General features: G+C 38.1%; 1 protein-coding gene and 1 pseudogene across 1 annotated transcript; both read left to right on the forward strand.

Annotated features, from left to right (window-relative positions):
• Nucleotides 1–908: 908 nt before the first annotated feature.
• LOC119772220 lies at nucleotides 909–7399 on the forward strand (annotated as a pseudogene).
• A 74-nt stretch (nucleotides 7400–7473) lies between these two features.
• Nucleotides 7474–16005, forward strand: gpr156 (G protein-coupled receptor 156). Its single transcript, XM_038268554.1, has 8 exons — nucleotides 7474–7658; nucleotides 7772–7907; nucleotides 7990–8100; nucleotides 8982–9107; nucleotides 9338–9433; nucleotides 11382–11618; nucleotides 12661–12819; nucleotides 14692–16005. Exons 1-8 carry the CDS (start codon nucleotides 7474–7476, stop codon nucleotides 16003–16005), a joined length of 2364 nt encoding a protein of 787 aa, XP_038124482.1.
• Nucleotides 16006–19927: the final 3922 nt, after the last annotated feature.

Below are 19927 nucleotides of genomic sequence, written 5' to 3' on the forward strand. Positions count from 1 at the left end.
GTACAGCCTCTTTGTTTAACTGGCCATGTACTTTTTTTTTATCATGTGACTTGTTGCTTTTTGGATAGTTGAAATCTAAATATTTGTGTCTGTATATGTAATTACTCAGCACATTCAAGGTCATTCAGGCAGCCTTACTCATTTTATATGCAGTGAAGAGACGTGCAGCGTCTGAAATCAGTCCGCTCACATGAACACTCACCTGTCTGCCAATATCTATCAGTAAAAGGAATCCTAGTCCTGGCATCATGCGAATGAGTCACATCTGCAATTACAATCATCAGACTTAAGTCTAGGTTCAGCACAGAGTATCAGATGTGCCTCATTTTCCAGTCTTCAGCATGTCGGAGCAACCTGCACCTCATAAAAAAAAGAAAAACGCCTCTGGCAGCACTGAAAAACTTTTGTTTCAAGTAAAGTTTACCCCTTCAGTCTCAGACGCTCTAACCAAACAGCTGAGCTGACAGCAGAATTTGTCGACGTGATTAAAAGCTGACTGTCAACCAACTCATTCATTTCTCTGAACACTGAAGACAAACAGAAACTTCTCTGTTGATCTGTGGTTGTTTTCTATCTTCAGTGCAATGATAGATCATCTTTGGTTTCCCCTCACTCCTCTGGGTTTCTGACATAGCACCACACTGTGGCGTGCACAGGTGTTACAACTGCTGATGCTACACAAACTATTGCTCTGATATGATTGTAACGCAACATATTTCAGCTAAAATAATTAGATAAAGTTCATGTTTTTGTAAAAAATAAAAGAACAAAAAGACAAAATTCCTCAGGATTTAGAAATTTGTGTGCTGAAGTTGTGATTTCTTCTACTCCACTAAAGAAGTGCAACTTATTTAAGTTCCAAATGTGACTTTTTCCTTTTGTTTGGCTTGATTGTTCCACAGGATGTGTTTCTGATAGTGGACAGATTTGGGGCCAGTCATGGAGCCTAAGCTGAACTGCAGCTCCGTGTGTGATTCCCCACTTTGCCTCATCCAGGCTGGATTCAGCAGGCAGGATGGCCAAGACATCCTAAGGAGACTATGCAGACTAAACACGGTAATCTTTCTCTCAACCTACATCTATTAGTCTCACTGCTGTGAGACTATTTATACAATATATTACAGTTTACATTTAAATATTTTGAATGATTCTTATAAGCCTACACTATGTTTAAATATACCATTTTTTTTTAGTTGAATGGGAAAATCCTGCTGTTTTCTTTTTTAACTTCTGGGTATATAAAACATTTCATGGAGGAACAGTGTTCCCAGTGCCATTTGGAGAGCAGCAGGCCCACAGCATCATAGATCCCTTCACCATACTTCAATAGGCACACATTTCTCTCTGTTTTCTATGTTAAACCAGCCTGAAGTCTTACATGCTGGAAAGCGGTTTTATAGTCTCAGTTTTAAGTTGGCATGCAGATGATGTCTGTGGCTGTTATGGAGAAACAGACAGCTTTGCTGCAGGTTTTCAAATGTAAAAATATGAAGATTAAATAAAGAATACCATCCTTCTTACTGTTGGGATGAAACAATACACATGGTTTCTGATCCAGCCTTATTCCAATCTTATTTTAAGTGTTTTTCTGTGAGAAGTATGCTGATGATAGTGATCTTTACTTTTGGGGAAAACGAGCTGGAGGTTGCTGACCAATTATCAAATGAAATGCAAAAAGTTGCAGAATGGTTACAGTCATCTTGCCTGACTTAAAACCTCAATATAACTGTCTCAATGTGTTTTTTCTAAACAAACGTAAAATTACAAAAAGCTCAAGAAATTCAAGTAAATGGACAAAAAAATTATAGACTTGATGAATTATAAAAATATTAGAAATTCAATAACTACAAAAGCCTAAAATACGTACCTCAGTACTATGATTGTTCTACATCTTCTGTGTGGCATGTCTAGTTGGTCTTAGGATTGTAAAACATTGTTAGAAGAACTTGAATCATTATATAAAAGAGCCATTAAAATGAATGATAAAAAACCTCACCAGCACCAAAACTGTAAGGTACAAAGTAAATATAACATTCCAAGTTCTAAGAACCTCTTTAAATATAATCAAATTTCTGCTCTATTTAAAATAATCTGCAAAATTGCTGCATGCCGTTTGAGAAAATTTATCACACTCAATCCGGAGAGAATTTCTGGAGCCATTCGGTCGCCAGCCAGAGGAGAGTGCAGCGTTCCAAGATGCAGAACCCCATTTAGTCAACAATTGTTTCCTGATAAAGTGACACAGCTTTGGAACAATTTCATGCACAAACTATAGTATAGTTACACGCCTGACGTAACAGTGGTTATTATCAAAGCAAAACTGTACTTATTGAAGTGAGGCTTACACTTATTATTCTGTATATATTTTATCAACTTTTGTAAGTATGACATCAACCTGTCCCGGGACTGCAGGTAGAAATGACCTTTACTCCTATAACCATGACATCTCTTCTTTCTTAGGCTAATGTTTTTTTGTGCATTGTCCCTGATCAAATAAAGAAATTAAATAAAATAAGATCCTAATGTGGACTAACTGTGACCTAATTAAAGATAAATACATAAATAAATAGATGCTCAATTAAGAAACAGGCATACAATTAAATGCAACAGGAGTGGGTGGTCTAAAGCGGAGAATTTCTGCCTACCAATCAAACAAAAATGGCTACCTACCCTGGGGATAATACTGAGCTATATATTAAATACATAGAAATCAATGGGGAAAAAAACAGCATAATGAGCCCAACACTATAGACTCTTTAGGCTCAGTTAACTTCTGGTGAATTGACAAATGAATATGAATCTCAGTTGCATTCATTGGTTATTTTTATCCATTTGTGTTCATTCCCTTGTGATTCTATACTGTCTGTGAGACAAAGAATCTCACTGGCTTTAACTTAGGTTTTTGATTACTGATTTAAGGTTTCTAAAGATTTTGGTCATCTTTAAACAAATAAATGAAGCACAAAACTGCTTCAGTGATATGTATTTTATAATAGTTGTTAGTTATACTGTTAGGTGAGTTAAAAGTTATTTGCTTTAATTCAGTATAAGATTATTCTTTGACTATAAATGACTGATTTATTTTGAGTCTTCTTAAAACCTTTTGTTGCTATGCTAAAAGCATGGGTTTCTGCATCTTATAATACTACTTTTAAATGAGTTAGTGTTATAAAACTGATGCTTGTTCAGGTTTCCAGCTACATGCTGCTTCTTGCACATTAGGCAGCAATTTTTATTCCTACAACTAACAACCTTAGGTCTTCTGTTTGATACTTGAATCAGACTTAAAGGCTTGTGGCAGTGTTGTAAAGATTTATTGTCATGCTTTCATTTTCATACACTGATGTATTGTGTTCACACATTTAAATGTTTTGGCTTGATGTTTTTGAGGCTGACACAATTATTTGGAAATCTCTTTAATTTTGCTTGTGATCATGGCAACTATCATGCATGTCAAACAACGGTTATAAACACTGTACCAAGCAAAAGCCGACTAGTATTTTCAATTCAAATCTTCATATTAAAATTTTTTTATGTCCTTTCACTGCCTGTTATTAAAGTTAAACACCCATAACCAGACTAGGAAAGAAAATGTAGAGGAGAAGAAAATGAATTAGAATGAGTCCAGCCAAGATACTGGTCTAGTTCTTAGACTCACACAATGTTAGAGGAATTTTTGTTATCATCACTAGCATAAATACTAGGACCAGTTCCTAGCCTCTTTTAGGCTGTGAAGCCCAGTTTCTTCCTACAGTATATGCACCAGTAAACCTCCATGTTGGCTGTAATAGTAATCCAACTGCAAACACAACTTACGGTTCCAGAGATCCCTCTAAATGTTTCGCTTTTAACAGCTTTGAAATCTAAACATATATAATATTGTCTTGTAAATATATAGATAAAAAATAAAAAATTTTCTTAATGAAAGGTAAAGATGTTCAACTGCTTTCTTTAAAAGATGTCTTTAGTTCTAGTTTCATAATTTTTCTGCTTTTATTGTTAATTATGCAGCTTAGAGTAAATACAAGTGCTGATATAGTACCAGGATGTACAGTCACATCTACACAAGTTAAATAAAATCATATTTCAATAAATGTTCAATGTGCGGATAAGATAAAAAAAAATATATAATGATACAAGGAATCCCACTTCTCCTAGCCTCTCTACAAAATGGAAACAGGATAGACAATGGAATGTGAACTTTACTTAGATAATAGATTTCATTTTATTAACTCGGAAAAAGGCTACAGGAAAAAAGCTAAATACTTAAAACCAGAGCAGAATCTAAAAAGTAGTAGAATATTGTACAATTTTCAACTTCAGAATATGTTGCAACAAACCTTGAGTAGCACAGGAAAGACAAATGAGAAAACTCCAAAAGCTTATTGTTGTTGCACTGAAATTAGGTTCATCCGCCAGTTATTAACACTACGCAACAAAATTTAGACCCTATAACTTAACGTCCCAAAGACATGAGGAGGAAGCCTGGCATTGCAGACTATTAAATATCAGGATATTTTATTTTCAAAATATATACAACCTGTGTTACTTTTGTGCAAAAGAAAGGCATGTAAAAAGAAAATGTATATGAAATAAGATCTAATCAGCACAGAAACGGTCCGGCAGGAATGAAGCCAAACTCTTTAATGTTTGATCTAAGGGAAATGGATAAATATCTATCTCTCTTTTTCAGCTTCAAACTTCCCAAATGGTAAGGTAGATGGTTAGGTGTTCTGTTCATAAAATAACTTAGTACAACATGGTTCAGGATTGCTTTCCTTTGCTGAAAGAAAATGTGTCTTGCAGATTATGATTGAAAGCAAATTTCTTTTGGAATTGATGACCTATTTGTAGTTTTTCACATTTATATTCTTTCTCCTTTTAGTTCTTTGCTTTTTGATTTTTTTTTGTAAATTGTTTCGGCACGTTTTGGTTATTCTTCTTATAAGTGAAACATTTCCTATAAATGCATTTATGTCTGTCCGTTTGCTTGAACTGCAATACTATTCCTCTTGCTGGAGACAGCTGAGATCTGGAAAGGTAATGGGGATGGACTTGTGAAGCTATGTTTAGAATCTCCTCTGTCCTCGATGCCTTAAAGAGAAGAGTGAGCACAGACCAACAACATAAGGCAGACGAAAGGAAGTGTAATCCGACTTCTCAAATAAAAGACAAAGCAGAGGAAACACTTTGACAAAGAACACAATTGGGTCTTTCTCTCTTTAAAGAACCAAAAATAGGTGAGTCATCTCTTGGAAACAACTTATGCTTTGTGGCTTTAAGTGCTAATAATTGCATTGAAGTAAGTCAACATTTTGACCCAAATTGTTAGTGGTTTTTGTTGTGGTATTTAATCCTCTATTTCAGTAAATATTCTGCTGTACTATTGTTTGTTAAGCAGAGCTAACATGAAGACTTTTTCGCTAACATGTGACACCTGTGATGAAACATAACACTGTGTGTTTGTTGCTGTTTGGGGCTAACCAGGGCGCACGTTTTCTTTAAGCCTAGTAACATACTGATACTAAAAATAAAAAAAGCCAACCAACTTATTCCATAAAATCCCACCTGTTTTCCTCTTCTTTCTGGGTGTGTATCCAGATATGGCCACAGCCGCCAGTGTTCTGTCGAAGGAGCAGCTCCTTTGCCCCATCTGTCTGGATGTGTTTAACCAGCCGGTCTCCACTCCGTGCGGGCACAACTTCTGCCGTGAATGCATCCAGAGATACTGGCAGAGCACCAATCTGCCACAATGCCCTATGTGTAAACATAAGCTGTACAAGAGGCCCGACCTCAAAGTCAACACTTTCATATCAGAGGTGGCTGCTCAATTTAAAGAGCACGGGGAAATGAAGTATAAAGATGAGCTTGGTAGTATGGCCCAGCTCAGCTTTAAGGGAGACGTTGCTTGTGATGTCTGCATTGATAAACGGGTAAAAGCTTTGAAATCCTGTTTGGATTGTTTGGCTTCATTCTGCCAGATTCATCTGGAGCCCCATCTTGTTCTAGACACCCTCAAGAAACACACTCTTATCAACCCTGTGATGAACATGCAGGACAGACTGTGTAAAGAGCACAAGAGCCTCCTGAACCTGTTCTGCCACACTGACCAGATGTACGTGTGCCAGGCCTGTGTTGCGAAAGACCACAAGGCACATCAAACAGTTCCTATAGATCATGAAAGCAGAGAGAGGAGAGATATGATTGCGAGCATGAACGCGGAAGTGCAAGAAGGAATCCACAGCCGGCTGCAGAAAATGTGCGAGATCAGTCAAGCTGTTCAGCTCAGTAAAAGAAATGCAGAAAAGGAGGTTGAAGAGAGTTTGCAAGTCTTCAACAAACTAATGCAAGTTGTTCAGACCGGCCAAACAGAAGTGGTTGAGGCTATCTCAGCAAAGCAGAGAGGTGTGTCACAAGCAAGACTACTGGTATTATGATGGAGCTTGAGCAAGAGATTGATCAGCTTACAAACAAAAGCATAGATTTGGAGCTGCTCTCTCAGACAACCGATGATCTCTACCTTCTCCACAGTTTTCCAGCTTTCTCGACTAAACCAAACGTCAAAGACTGGTCTGAGGTTTGTGTGCAAAGTGCACTTTATGTGGGGATGGTTAGGAGAGCACTCAGGAAAACTGCAAACCAGCTTGAGGAGACCATAAAGGCAGAGGTAAAGAGACTTTGTGAGGTTGAATTCAAGCGGGTCAAAGCATGTGCTGTTGATGTGACTTTGGATCCAGACACGGCTCACCCTAAATTGGTGCTTTCTGAAGACAGGAAGCAGGTGTATCACAGCGATGTGGCCGTAAACCTCCCTGACAATCCAAAGAGATTTTACCCTTGTGTTAGCGTCCTGGGAAAGGAGGGGTTTTCCTTCGGAAGGTTCTACTACGAGGTCCGGGTGAAAGGAAAGACTGAATGGGATATCGGAGTAGGACTGGAGTCAGTCAATAGAAAAGGTGGGAATTTGCTAAACCCTCAACGAGGCTACTGGACCCTGGGGATGAGGCAGGATGGGAGCTACTGGGCACTCAGCAGCCCTCCTGTCCGAGTGCCACTAGTGGAAAAGCCCCAAACAGTTGGGGTGTATGTGGACATGGAGGGGGGGCAGGTTTCCTTTTACAACTCTGACTCTCATTCCCATGTTTACACATACATCGGATACACTTTCACTGAGAGACTTTTCCCCTACTTCAACCCTCGAAGGAATCACAGTGGGGTCAACTTGACACCTCTTATTATCTTGCCTTTGACCACCTAAATTGCTCAATACTTTTATGTTTTATGATGTTTCAATTGTTTCAATAAACCTAATACCATTTTATGATTTGCAGTTTATGATCCTGTTTTGTAACCCTTGATGATTATTTTCCTGCAATAAAATTCTGACTTTTATAATGAATCCGTGTTTGGTTTTAATTTTTGCATCATGGATTGAAGAAACTTGGGATCTGGGACACATATAAGCATGCCATAATGACAGGAGCAGGAGGTTCATGGGATTTTCTGAGGAATAAACGTTTGTTTGTTCAGTTGGCAGCAGACATCCCGAGGCAAACCCTCTCTCCAGTGATCAGAGCCATTGTCTGGACAATGCTGTCTTCTGGCATCTTGTTGGCACTCTGCTTTCTGTCATTCACCCTGCGCTTCAAAAACAACAGGTAGAGTAATAAATATGTTTAATAATATAGAGGAGGATTAAGAATACATTTATGAAGAGACAGACCCCGGCTATAATAAAAGATATTTCACTTTGCTTGCATTGTTCCATCAGGATAGTGAAGATGTCCAGTCCCAACCTGAACGTTATGACTCTCTTTGGAAGTATCCTCACATATATCAGCGGCTTTCTGTTTGCAGTCCAGGAGCCATTTCCCACACAAGCTGAGGTGCCTGTTACTATGCTTCAAGTAAGTTTTTAAATCTTGGCTGTGCTTTTTTTACTTTTGGATATAAATGTTAAGGTGATCCCTAAGGTGTTCTCCTCTCCAGGCTCGGATGTGGACACTTTGTGTTGGAGGCACCCTCGTTTTTGGACCAATTTTGGGGAAGACCTGGAGACTTTACAGAGTTTTCACTCAGCGTGTTCCAGACAAGAGAGTGGTGGGCATGCTCTTCTAGTTTGCTGTTGGTCATGTTCCTTAGTATTACTTAAGGCACCTTATTGTCTTCTTATTACTCTCTATTAAAAGTATAGTCCTAATAATTACTGTTTTAGTATTTAAGCCAATTCTGCCTTGTGAGAATGTAAATGCATCTGCAACCTACTGCTATGAATGGTGCTGACAAAGATTACAACCTGTAAGAGAAGGGCAGACACATAAAAAAGCAAAGCAAAAAATCAGCAGCTGCATCCCATATAATGTTGCTGCATAGTAAGCGCTTAAAGCTAATTTTATCATAGCAAATGAGCACTATGGCATAGCCCAGCCACCCTATGAAGAAAACTACAGTAATTTCTGCAGCTTATATCCAGGATATTCTTTCCTTTCTTATTTATAAAGCATCACCATAGGAAAGGTTAAGAACATTGGCTTTTTCTTCACACAGCAGACCAGAGAGGTGTTCAAAAAGATCCTGCAGGGGAGCTTGGGAATTTAAGATTTTGTTTGTTTTATCGCATATATATCAGGCATAGTAACATCTGCGACACAGCTTCAATTAGAGAAAAATACTATGTGTAACTATTGTTGTAATATATTTTTAAAACCTGATAACTTAATTTTTTTATATATATACTTTTAGATAGAATCTAATTCTAAAACAGTCTTTATCTTGTCCTCTTGTGCTCTTCTGATATTTTATTTTTTAATAGTTAATTATTTTTAAGAGAATCAACCTGCCCTCACTGTTGCATGGCTGCACATTGCCCTGGTGTTGAATCACTCTTAGATGTTTTTATGCTTTAAGTTGGAGTTTCCTCCTGTTGAAGCTTTTCGGGTGAAAAGAGTTCATCTTTATTCTTACTTCTGATTCTGCCTCAGATCATTCGAGACATCCAGCTGATTGGCATGGTGTTTCTCCTGATCCTGCTGGACATTCTGGTTCTCACCACTTGGACTCTTACAGACCCTGTCAGGTGTTTGCAATTTGACCGAGATGTTGCCAAGGTGAGAATTATAATGACCCAACAGTAATTTATCAAATTGATTTATATGTCAGGTGGTCATGATGATCACCTGCAACATACAAAAGAGCCACGGCTGGACCTGAAGACTTAAAGCTTTAAAATGTTTTTGACTTATTTAACAGTGCAAGAAAAGTAGATTTTTTTCACACTTTAAAATAAATCCACCAAATGTGTCAACTTTCATGTAATATTCCGTTTTATTTCACACAGGTGACTGAGAGAGACGCCTCCTACCCGTTGTCACAACTGGACTCTTGTTCATCTGATTACTCAAATATATGGGTCATCATTACCGCTGTTCAGAAAGTAAGCAGCACTTTTAGTTGTTTTTCTGCAGTGACAAACCACTAATTTACTACATTTCCACCTTTTCACAGTGATAGAGTTTATACACTTTATTTTTTAGCCATATTTATACATATTTGTAATGACTCAGAACAGAGGGACCCAGAATTCAGGCAAGACAGACGGGGGAATAACTTAAAAAGCAATTATTCAAACGACAAGCTGTGGATCTGCAGTATCCGTGGCTAGGACGTCTAAAGCAGGAATGTCTGGTTTTAGTTCAGTCCGTGCCCAGAGAACGAGGATGATTCCAGCCGGTCGGCTGACAAGACGCAGCGGATGCTGCCAGAGATTTCCAGACGCTGAAGCCAAGAAGGCTGCAGAGATGACAGGAGAGATCAGAATAATCTGGCACTGATGGCTGGGGACAAGGAGTTTAAATATAAGCAGGAGCAGGTGGAAGAGATGAGCAGTGATGAGAAACAAGGCAGAGCTAGACAGGTGAATGAAAGCCTGCCATCAGTGCCAAGATCATGACAATTCTGGAGAGAACAAATGTTAAATTTCTCTGAGATAGATGAGTATATCCAGAGGGCTTCTTCTCACTGACTTGAAATAGCAGAGATAAAGAGGTAAAGTGAATATGGGCAGAAAAATCCCCATACCAAAGCTAACTTGAAAAGGTCCCGCCACAATCATTGGCATCTTTGGTAAAGATGTGAAAAGTCATCTTCAAATGCTGAAACATGCCCTAAAATGGATAGAGTTTTCGAACGTCACTTAGAATATTGTTTAAAACCTCAATATTTTTCACAGTTCATGTTGGAAACAGACTAAACAGGTCACCATTCAGCCTTGCACTTTTTTTTTATTGTTGCTCATAATGGAGAGCCAGTATAGACAAGTAGCTATGTTGTTGTTGATTTTTCCCGATCTATGAAAATCCACAGCTGCCTGTCTTTTTAAATGGCACATTTTTATATGGAACAATACCATGGTCGTCTTTGTCAAATTTATAGAGCTGGGAACAGGAAGTCATGCATTGTCTAATAACAGTTTCTAGACTAATGAAGGGAGAAGAGAAGTTTGCCCAACTTCATTGAGTAAATAGAGTGAAATGCATGGATACCGATTTAAGAGTAATACCAACTAGAAGTCAGTGATTCTTTTTAAATTTAATGAGGGCAAGAACACATTTCAACCACATGCTAAAGCAGACGCTACTTGCTGTCATCTGCTTTAGCAAGTAGCCAAAATGTGGTCTTGCCCTTATAAAATCTAAAGAACCACTGTGTTCTGATCATCCACATTTTTTGACTCTCCTACAAAGTGTGGCACTGGTGATTTATTAAAACAAAAAAAATAATATGTTCCCTAAATTTTGTGTGGATATTTCAGTGGGAGCTTATGTCAATGAAATAAAAGACACTTGATCTCAAGACTTTTTAAACGCCTTCACCAAGGGTGACAATAAAAGTATAAGGTCTGAGATCCAGTACTAAAAACACATTTTTTTAGGCTCTTAAATAATAATGATCTTAAAGTTGAAAAACAAAAAAAAGAAAATCTTTGTGAGGTGTTACTTTCTGAAATGTGAATCAGCTGTCAAGATTGCACCTTATCTGCATTGTTACTTCTAGAATAGAAATATCCTCACCAATAAAATTAGGTTCACAGCAATTATCCTTCCTTGCACTGAAATTATTATGAAAATCAATACATTTGTACTAAACCTCTTAAAATATATTTGGGGTTATTGCTAAAAACTTTCCTGTCAATCTACATTATAGTGTTTATTTTTAAAGTCACAATAAATGTGCAAATCAGATAATATTTAATTAAATAAGATGTATTACATATATACAACATCTATAGTTTATACTGTTTCCACATAGTTTAGAGCTAAATCTGAGTCAACAAACACACAAACTGGACCATTTTTCTTTAACTTCTACCCCTCTTTATCCAGGGTTGTCTTCTCCTGTATGGCACTTACCTGGCTGGGCTCACCAGCAATGTCAGCCATCCTCCAGTCAACCAGTCTCCCACTATCATAACGGCCGTCACTCTGGTTACCCTCTCCTCCGCTGTGGCCGTCCCTGTGTTCGTCTACCTGCACACCTGGACCAACCTGGTCTACAGCACTGTGGCTGGAGCCATCTTCATCTGCACACTGGCCACTAACTGCATGCTGTTTGTGCCGCAGGTTAGACCCAACAGATGCATGACTTTACTATCAAAACATGGATTGTAATCAATTTCAAGAAAAAATATTTAGAATAATTCACTTATTAGATTTATTACCCTGTCTTGTATTTAATTTGCTTTACAGTCTCAATGTAAAACTGAAAATGCAATAAAACTTTATTTTTCATCTGTCATAAAAAAAAGTCAGTTCCACAGGCAGAAACTGTAACAGATGGAAAGATGACAGTGTGTATGAGCTGTTCTAAGGGTAAAACCAATAAACCTGACATGAGATTGTTGTACTCACTGCTGAGGTTTCGATGTCTGTCAGGAGAAGATGACTCACACAGAAGTCCTACTAATGAGTCAAAGCTTTGTTGGCTGCTGCAAACAGGTTTATGACTTTTCTTAGAGTCTAACAGCAGGTTTACGTTAACATAAAGGAATGCCTCTTTAGTGGGAGGGAGGGGAAATTTTTGGAGAATGAGCATTGCACTATAACACAGCCTAGATGTTCTTGAAAGGATTTACATCTCATATGAAGATACACTCCTGATCAAAATCTTAAGACCAGTGAAAAAATTGCAAGAATTTGCATTTTGCACTATTGGATCTTAAGAAGGTTCAAAGTAGAGCTTCACAATGTTAAAGGAAAAAAATCAGTGCAAGAGACAAGAACTTTTGAGCGGGGAATTTTCTGAAAACTGCATTTACACTCAAACATTATTTTTTCAGCTGATCAAAAGTTTAAGACCATAGTCTTTAAAAGCCAAAGGCTGTGCAAAAATCTGGATTCCGTGACATTTTCTGTCAAGTCTTTACACTGTCAAGACCTCCTGATGGCAAAAGCAAAAAAGCTCACTGACTTTGAACGTGGTAGGATTGTTGAGCTGCATAAGCAAGGCCTCTCACAACGTGCGATCGGTGCTGAGGTTGGACGCAGTAAGACAGTCATTTTGCATTTTTTAAATGCACCTGAGGGGTAATGGAACAAAAAAGTGCAGGAGTGTATGTTGTTTGAAATCAGAAAACTCTCAAATATCCAACCTGACTTGTTGCAGTTGACGCAGTGGCGGCATTTTGAAGAGGATCAGAACAACCCGAGTCAGATGGCCAAGTATTTCAGCAGCCCCAGTAAGAGCCAGCCGTCTGTGTACAGCCAGGATGAGTTCTACTTCCTGCTGAGGGAAAACAGCTCAATGAAAAAGCTCCTGAGCGAGGTAATTTCACATGTTTTGCTCATAAAGACGTTAATTTAAACAGAGATGGTGGTGTAGTATTTCATACACTGATCTTTTTTATTCAAATGAAGTCACCGAGGCCCACGTTTCTTGCCCTGCTAAAAAGCTGGGTAAAATGCATTTATCTCAACTAAACTATGGGCTGAAATAATTGTTTATCGGTGCCTATTATCAGCACTTTCAGCAGTGGACTGCAGTCAGCATTGACAACCAAAAGTGGTCCTTAGATATGCAGCTCCATGAACAACTATATGAGGTCTTCTGTTTTTTTAGGTTTTAATTGAAAAATTGGCATTAACTTCCTTTGCCTGTTGCGGTTCATAGAGTGGATTGAACTAGAAGGTTCAATAGTCACGCTCCAACTACATCAGTAGACCATGACCATGCTACCTAGTCCACAAGAGATGCTCAGACACAGTTATCCTGCACTCAGAATTTGCTTTACTAAATATTTTAATTTATTTAATTTACTAAAAACTTATGGTTATCTATCTTTTGTGCTTCTCACTGTCTTTATTACTGTACTGTAATAAAGACAAAAAAGACAATACAAATACTTACTGTGTGTGTATGCATACCTGAGTGCGTGAGATGTATCTGAATTCAAGGTTTTTAGTTATTCACACAGTTATTTCCAAATAAGGGCTTTTATTTAACTGATCTTGACGGTCTATGATGAGCTGCTCAGTGGCACAGTGGGTATCACTGCTGCCTTGCAGCAAAAAGGTTCTGGGTTTGATTCCCGGCCTGGGTTCTGTTTGCATGTTCTCCCTGAGCACGCGTGAGTTCCCTCTGGGTACTCTGGCTTCCTCCCACAGTCCAAAAACATTAACACTGGTTAATTGGCTTCTCTAAATTCTCCTTAGGTGTGAGTGTGTGTGTGAATGGTCGTTTGTCTCTGTGTTGCCCTGCCGGGTGTACCCAGCTTCTCGCCCATAGACAGCTGGAGATAGGCACCAGCACCCCTCGAGACCCCATTTGGGATAATCTTGACGGAAAATGGATGATGGTCTTAAATCACTTCACTGATTGTATCATAACATAAGTAAAGAAACCTTTTCCATTAAACTTTTAAAGCACAACTGGCTTAATGACAACTTTTGTAAAAATCCAGGTTATGCTTAGGTACAACCAGTGGTAAAGGAGCCCTTCTTACGTATTGTAAAGAGAACAGCTTTGGTTTGATTCTATTAATACTTGAAAAGTGCTTAAAAAAAAAAAAGGTTAAAATTTAAAGAAAATGACAGAACAATGAAAAAATTAAAAATGTAACAGCTACATGGTGAGGGGCAATGTTGGTACCTTATTTTCCTCGTGAAAAAGATTAGGATCTTTTGTCCCTAATAGTGATCCAAATAAAAAAAAATTATGTTTTCTTTTCCCCCCACAAAGTTTTAAACAGGTAATTTAGAAATCCAATATAATGCTGGTAGGAATTCTCATTTGGAGCAATTTGGTCAAATGTCTGGCTAATGTTAGCCTGTTTACACACTGTTTTGATCCAACCTGATGTTAATTCAGCTCATAACATACTTCTTCTCAATTCTAGTTAGTCATCTAGGGACACATTATTCAGGAAAAAAATCTGCTGCTTCATAAAATCGATTGAATAACTTAACCCCTATGTACGGATGTAGCGGCCAGCGGAGTCACTCTTTTAGAATTAGAAAATGCTTTATTGTGTGCTAAAAGCCCCCACTGCTCAGTGGCCTGACCTGGAACCTGATCTTAACACAAGGATTGGATACGGATTAGTTACTATCTGAGGTGTGATTCTTCAGTTGTGTGGTATATCTAGCTTTTTTCTCTTTCAAAAGGTTTCAATTTTTCATATTTCTCTTCACTTTTCAGAAGAATGCTGTGATTGATAGTCTTCAGGAGCAGGTAAACAATGCCAAGGATAAACTCCTGAGGCTCATGACAGCAAGCCAGCCTATCGTGGACCAGGATGTTGATTCTTCAACTACAAAATTCAACTCCTCCTCCACACAGGCAACTGAGGTTCAGTCTGAAGGAACCTCCTCTTCTTCTGTCTCTCAAAGAGATGCAAAATCAAGAATTTTACCTCCTGCTACCTCTGATGATCTCACTCTGCATCCCCATATCTTAAATGCTCCTATGAAGTCTTTTGAGACTTTCTCTGTCCAAAACTCGGTGGATTTTAACATAGTTTCTTCCCCCTTCACTGATGACGGACCCCCGAGTGGAACCCAGAAAGATGTCGCTGAATCTGAAAGCAGAGACATAGAAGGATCCAGAGTGAGAGAGCAGAAGCAGCCTTCATCCCTTACATTTCCTGGAAGGACAGCAGAAGAGGCTGTTCACTTTGTTACTTCTCTTCAAAACCATAGAAAACTGAATCCCTCCCAGGTTGAACTCATCGGTCATGGTGGCCTGTCACTGCAGATGGGGGCAAATCCAAAACTGACTGGTTTTGTCAGCAGCGAGAAGCTGCAGGAGATCATCCAGGAGCTGAGCATTGCTGCAGCCACAGAAGCATCTACAGCCTCTTCTCAACCCAAACGGAACACATTATCCCCTCTGTCCCTCTGTTCCTCTCGGTCACCTTCTGTATTCAACTACCCAAGTATCTCTCCTTACATGATGAGAAAACGCCGGCGTCGCTTCCAAACCTCCAGGAGAACTTTGTCCCCTTCCTGTTTCTACACAGGCTCAGATGTTCCCAATTTAGGACTAAAACAAAACGCCTGCGAACACCAGAATCCAGCTGATGCACGTTCTTATGTTCAGGCCAGTGTCTCGGATTTAGAAAAGTCAGCGGAGGAGAATGAGGGGGGTAGAGATAAAGAGGAGGCAATCAAGAACTATCCAAGTTGTGCTATGAGGTCTGAGAGATGCCCACTGTGGCGTTGTGCTGGACAGGACTGTTCGCCTCAGCATGGCGTGGAAGAGAGCTGCAGCAGCAGGCAACACCATCGGTGCATCAGAGATTCGAGTGGATACTGGGATTCAGACTCTAGCAGCTCCACGGATTACTGCTACTACCATCGACCCTTCTGTGATTCCTGCCTGCAGCGAGACTCCTACCTCTGCTCAGACAGCTCGTCAGACTCGTCTGACGGCGAATATGAGGATTATACGGACCTTTACCGACCCCCACGACCCGTTGTGTTCAAAGATGACCTCAAACCTACTTTAGTATGAGAAAATGTTTACAGCACTTTATATATTATTTATATATCTACAGTACTTGAACTTACAGTACTTTGAAGAATTATTTCCCCCTTATGAATTTCTTTATGTGAAATTTAAATGGTTAAGATTATCAAACAGATTTATCGAGTATTAAAAGATAATCTGAATGTGTTTTTTTTTTTTTATAGTTAATTTATTTATCAAAGAAAACAAACCGTCCAAATTAACTTTGCCCTATGGGAAAAAATTATTAGCAATCTAATAACTGGTTTGCAGGGTGACCTTGGTGGCGATGATGGCCATTAAATGTTTACCCTACCTAAGATGCTCAATTATTTGGACCATTTTGTGCAACAAAAGCAAATATTTTTTTAGCACAATACTTGCTTCTAAAGCCCCAGACTCAATGATTGTTGCATTTTAGGATAATAGAATGTTGTACTGCACGACAACATAGCGTTAATTTCAGTAAGACATTTTTTTTTCTATTTTTATATGAAGAAAATTATGATGTCAAATTCTGTCACTTTTAAGAAATTAAGAATTGTAGATTTATCAGACTTTTTTGTTCAAGAGTGCAAATTGTTTTTATCTTATGAAATTTCTTTAAGTTATTTTTGTATGAATATAAATAAGTAGGATAACATAAGTGTCTCTTCACAATTGTCCCAATACAGATAAAAATTTTATTAGATTATTTTGCAGATTATTACAGATTCAGGTAATAATTGTGTAAACACTGAACTTATTTTAATTTATTTATAAATTTTATGTTGTAAAATAATATATATACATATATAATGTTTTTTTTTTTTTTTTTTTTTTTAAGGATCCAAACACAGCAGGTGGAAACACAAAGCTAACTTAATCAATTTGCTGGCTTCTAGTTTTATAATAGAATGACCATGAGTGTTGAGGAAAAAATGTTTGAAATGTCTTTAAAAGCTTCAGAACTCACAGTTTGTTAAGGATATCAAAAATAAGGCAAGATATGACATGGAAATAAGGAAACAGACCAAATCCATTTAAAGAAGTCAATGGCAAGACAAGGCAAATTAGAAATTGTTAATCATTCACAAGATATTTTAAAATACTTTACCTGGCAATGAAGAAGCAAATGGGAAATGTGTAAGAAGGTGTTTTGGGATAATGCTTAACTGTATGACATACATGAAAAAGTAGGTCCAGTGGAAACCAATTCTGCATGTTGTCTACTTAACACAACAACAGTGGCAGTAGTAGTATCAGAGTTCAAAGAGTTAAAATTGACCATCAGATGGATGGAGTTAAATGCAGGGCAATCATATAAGGATCACATTTCAGAAACTGCAAAAAAGTGATTCAAAAACCTCAGCTGAATTCTACCTGCTTGCAGGACAATGACTCTAAACATACAACCAAAGCTACAGTATACTTTCTTTTAGATCCAAGCATATTCCTTAGCTCTTATGGCTCAGAGTAAATATAATCATATAATCAGGAATCTGTGGCAAAACATGAACACTGATTCATCTTCATACAATTTCAACAAATGTGGCTAAACACTTAGTTAATTTGTAAAGAGGGATGGGCAAATGTTTCATTCTGAAGATATGCAATGCACAAGGATATACTCCAAAAGATTTGGAGCCATGCATCTACAAAGGATTGACTCAGGGCATCTGAATATGTAAATGCTCATCACACTTTTCAGAATCTTCTTTCTACAAATAAAAATCAAGAACTGTCATGATGAGTGGATACTTTTTGAGGACCCAAATGCAGAGCTGAAGAGGCAGAGATAATTTCCTGCCAAATTTAATGAAGAAGTAAACATACAAAGGCCATAATCGAAAACCGATCGACAAAAAAATCAGGAACCAAAAACTAGGAGACAGTATAAACCTAAGGAGTGACGAGAACCCAGGAAATGGTAACTGCAGAGGATGAATATTTATGCCAAGCAGAACAAAGAATGGAGTAATGAACTGATTGGGAGCAGGTGTGGACAGAAGGATCTAGAAGGGAGTAGGGGGAAGGAGATGAGCACAAAGGGCCAACAGAGAGTAAACAATAAATACATTCATTTATTTTCCGTCACACTTAATCCCAGTTGGAGTAACGAGGAGTTCTGGTGCCTATCTCGAGCTCTCATGGGGCAAGAGGCGGGGTACACCCTGGACAGGTCGCCAGTCTATTGCAGGGCAATTCAGTGACAAAAAGGACAAACAACCATTCACACACAAACTCACACCTAAGGAGAATTTAGAGAAGCCAATTAACCTAACAGTCAGGATTTTGGACTGTGGGAGGAAGCCGGAGTGAGAACCCACACATGCTCAGGGAGAACATGCAAACTCCATGCAGAAAAAAGAAATACAACAGACACTCATATGGAAATGAATCTAATGACTTAAATAACAGAGAAATACATAAATCAAAGTCTAACTGAAAACCCAAAGTGAAAACAAACAGAACCAAAAAGTCCAAAAAGGGCAGAATCATGAGAAAAACAAATATCCAGTACACAATTATGCACCATGTTGTGCTTGTCTATTACACCAAATCAGAATAAAATAAGTTACGATTAGTAATTTAATCAAATATATGTTGAAAGAATATTTCACTGTTCTCTAATTACAGGCCACTTTATTTATTACTCTTTTTCAAATCAACGTTCTAGTGTTTCTACTCTTAGTCTTGCATGATTGCTATGGTGATCTGTGTGCTCCTCCATGGTTGTTCCTATAATCTGAGCTGCAGGAGGACGAGTTGCTGTGAAGAGAAAACAGGGTCCTGGATTACTTCTGCCCAGCTGCCTGTATTTAAAATCTTGCTGTATGCGAATCACTGAAGGACAGCCTTAGAGAAACACCCTTTGATATATAACACAACAAAGTATAAATAGATCACACAAAAGATACACTGCCGACATAAAGGCAGCAAAAAGAAAGAAAAAGCAACTGGCATTCTGTGAGTGTGTGTGTAAAAATTAAAACATTTGTCAATAAGATACTTTGCTCCTCTTATAGGATACATTTAATAATAATTTTTAGAAAGTTAATGGAAACATTGATTTAAAAAAAATAACTTTAGTTAACTGATTTTATTTTTAAGGCAAAAAAGATAGATAAAGCTGTATTTCTGGTATTAATAACCTTCAAGGCAAACCATATTAAATCCTTCGGATAAATAGATTTTTTGAATGTAATTTAGAAAAAAGAACAATTTACAAAATACATAATGTTATTTACTGTTAATCAGTGCTATTAAACTCTTTGCAATGATTTTGTTATTTTCTGACAAAAACTAGAAACATCAACTAATAAGACTCTGGAAATATGGTATGGAAAGATGCGCTTTTTATTTTTTTATTTCGCCTTAAAGGAATAGTACACCCAAAACATGATTAGCCTTCATTTTCTACTCACCCCCATGCTGAACAACACTCTGGAGTACTTTTTTGATATCTCAAATGCATCTGGAGATCTGGGAGGCTTCTTGCTGTCTGCTGACATTCAAATAATGGAGGTCTATGGTGACCGAGACAGAAAGGTCCATAAAAGTCCACAAAAAACGTGTCAATATTCCTCCATACTGCTCGTCCAATGTATTCCAAGTTTCCTGAGTGGGTAGCATCCAGAATTTACTCGAAACGAAGTCATTTAGAATGTTTTTAGAGCATAAACAGTAGTGTATAGGATTTCCTGAAAGCGCGCACATGCACGTTCACGACGCTACGGAAGCCGGCAGACCAAACCAGATGAAAGTGCGCATTCAGTGTCTGCTCTGCCAATAATGCAAGCGTAGAAGAAGAAATGTGCTGTTTACCTGTGCAAAGAAAGAAACAACGAAAGAAAAATGTCTGAGGACTTCAGTGTTGAGGAAGAGCATGAGTTCTTTGCCGAGCTGAATGCGCTGGTTTGTTCTGCCGGCTTCCGTAGCGTCGTGA

This window comes from Cyprinodon tularosa, unplaced genomic scaffold, assembly GCF_016077235.1.
Source record: "Cyprinodon tularosa strain WSP-4 unplaced genomic scaffold, ASM1607723v1 ctg702, whole genome shotgun sequence".
NCBI lineage: Eukaryota > Metazoa > Chordata > Actinopteri > Cyprinodontiformes > Cyprinodontidae > Cyprinodon > Cyprinodon tularosa.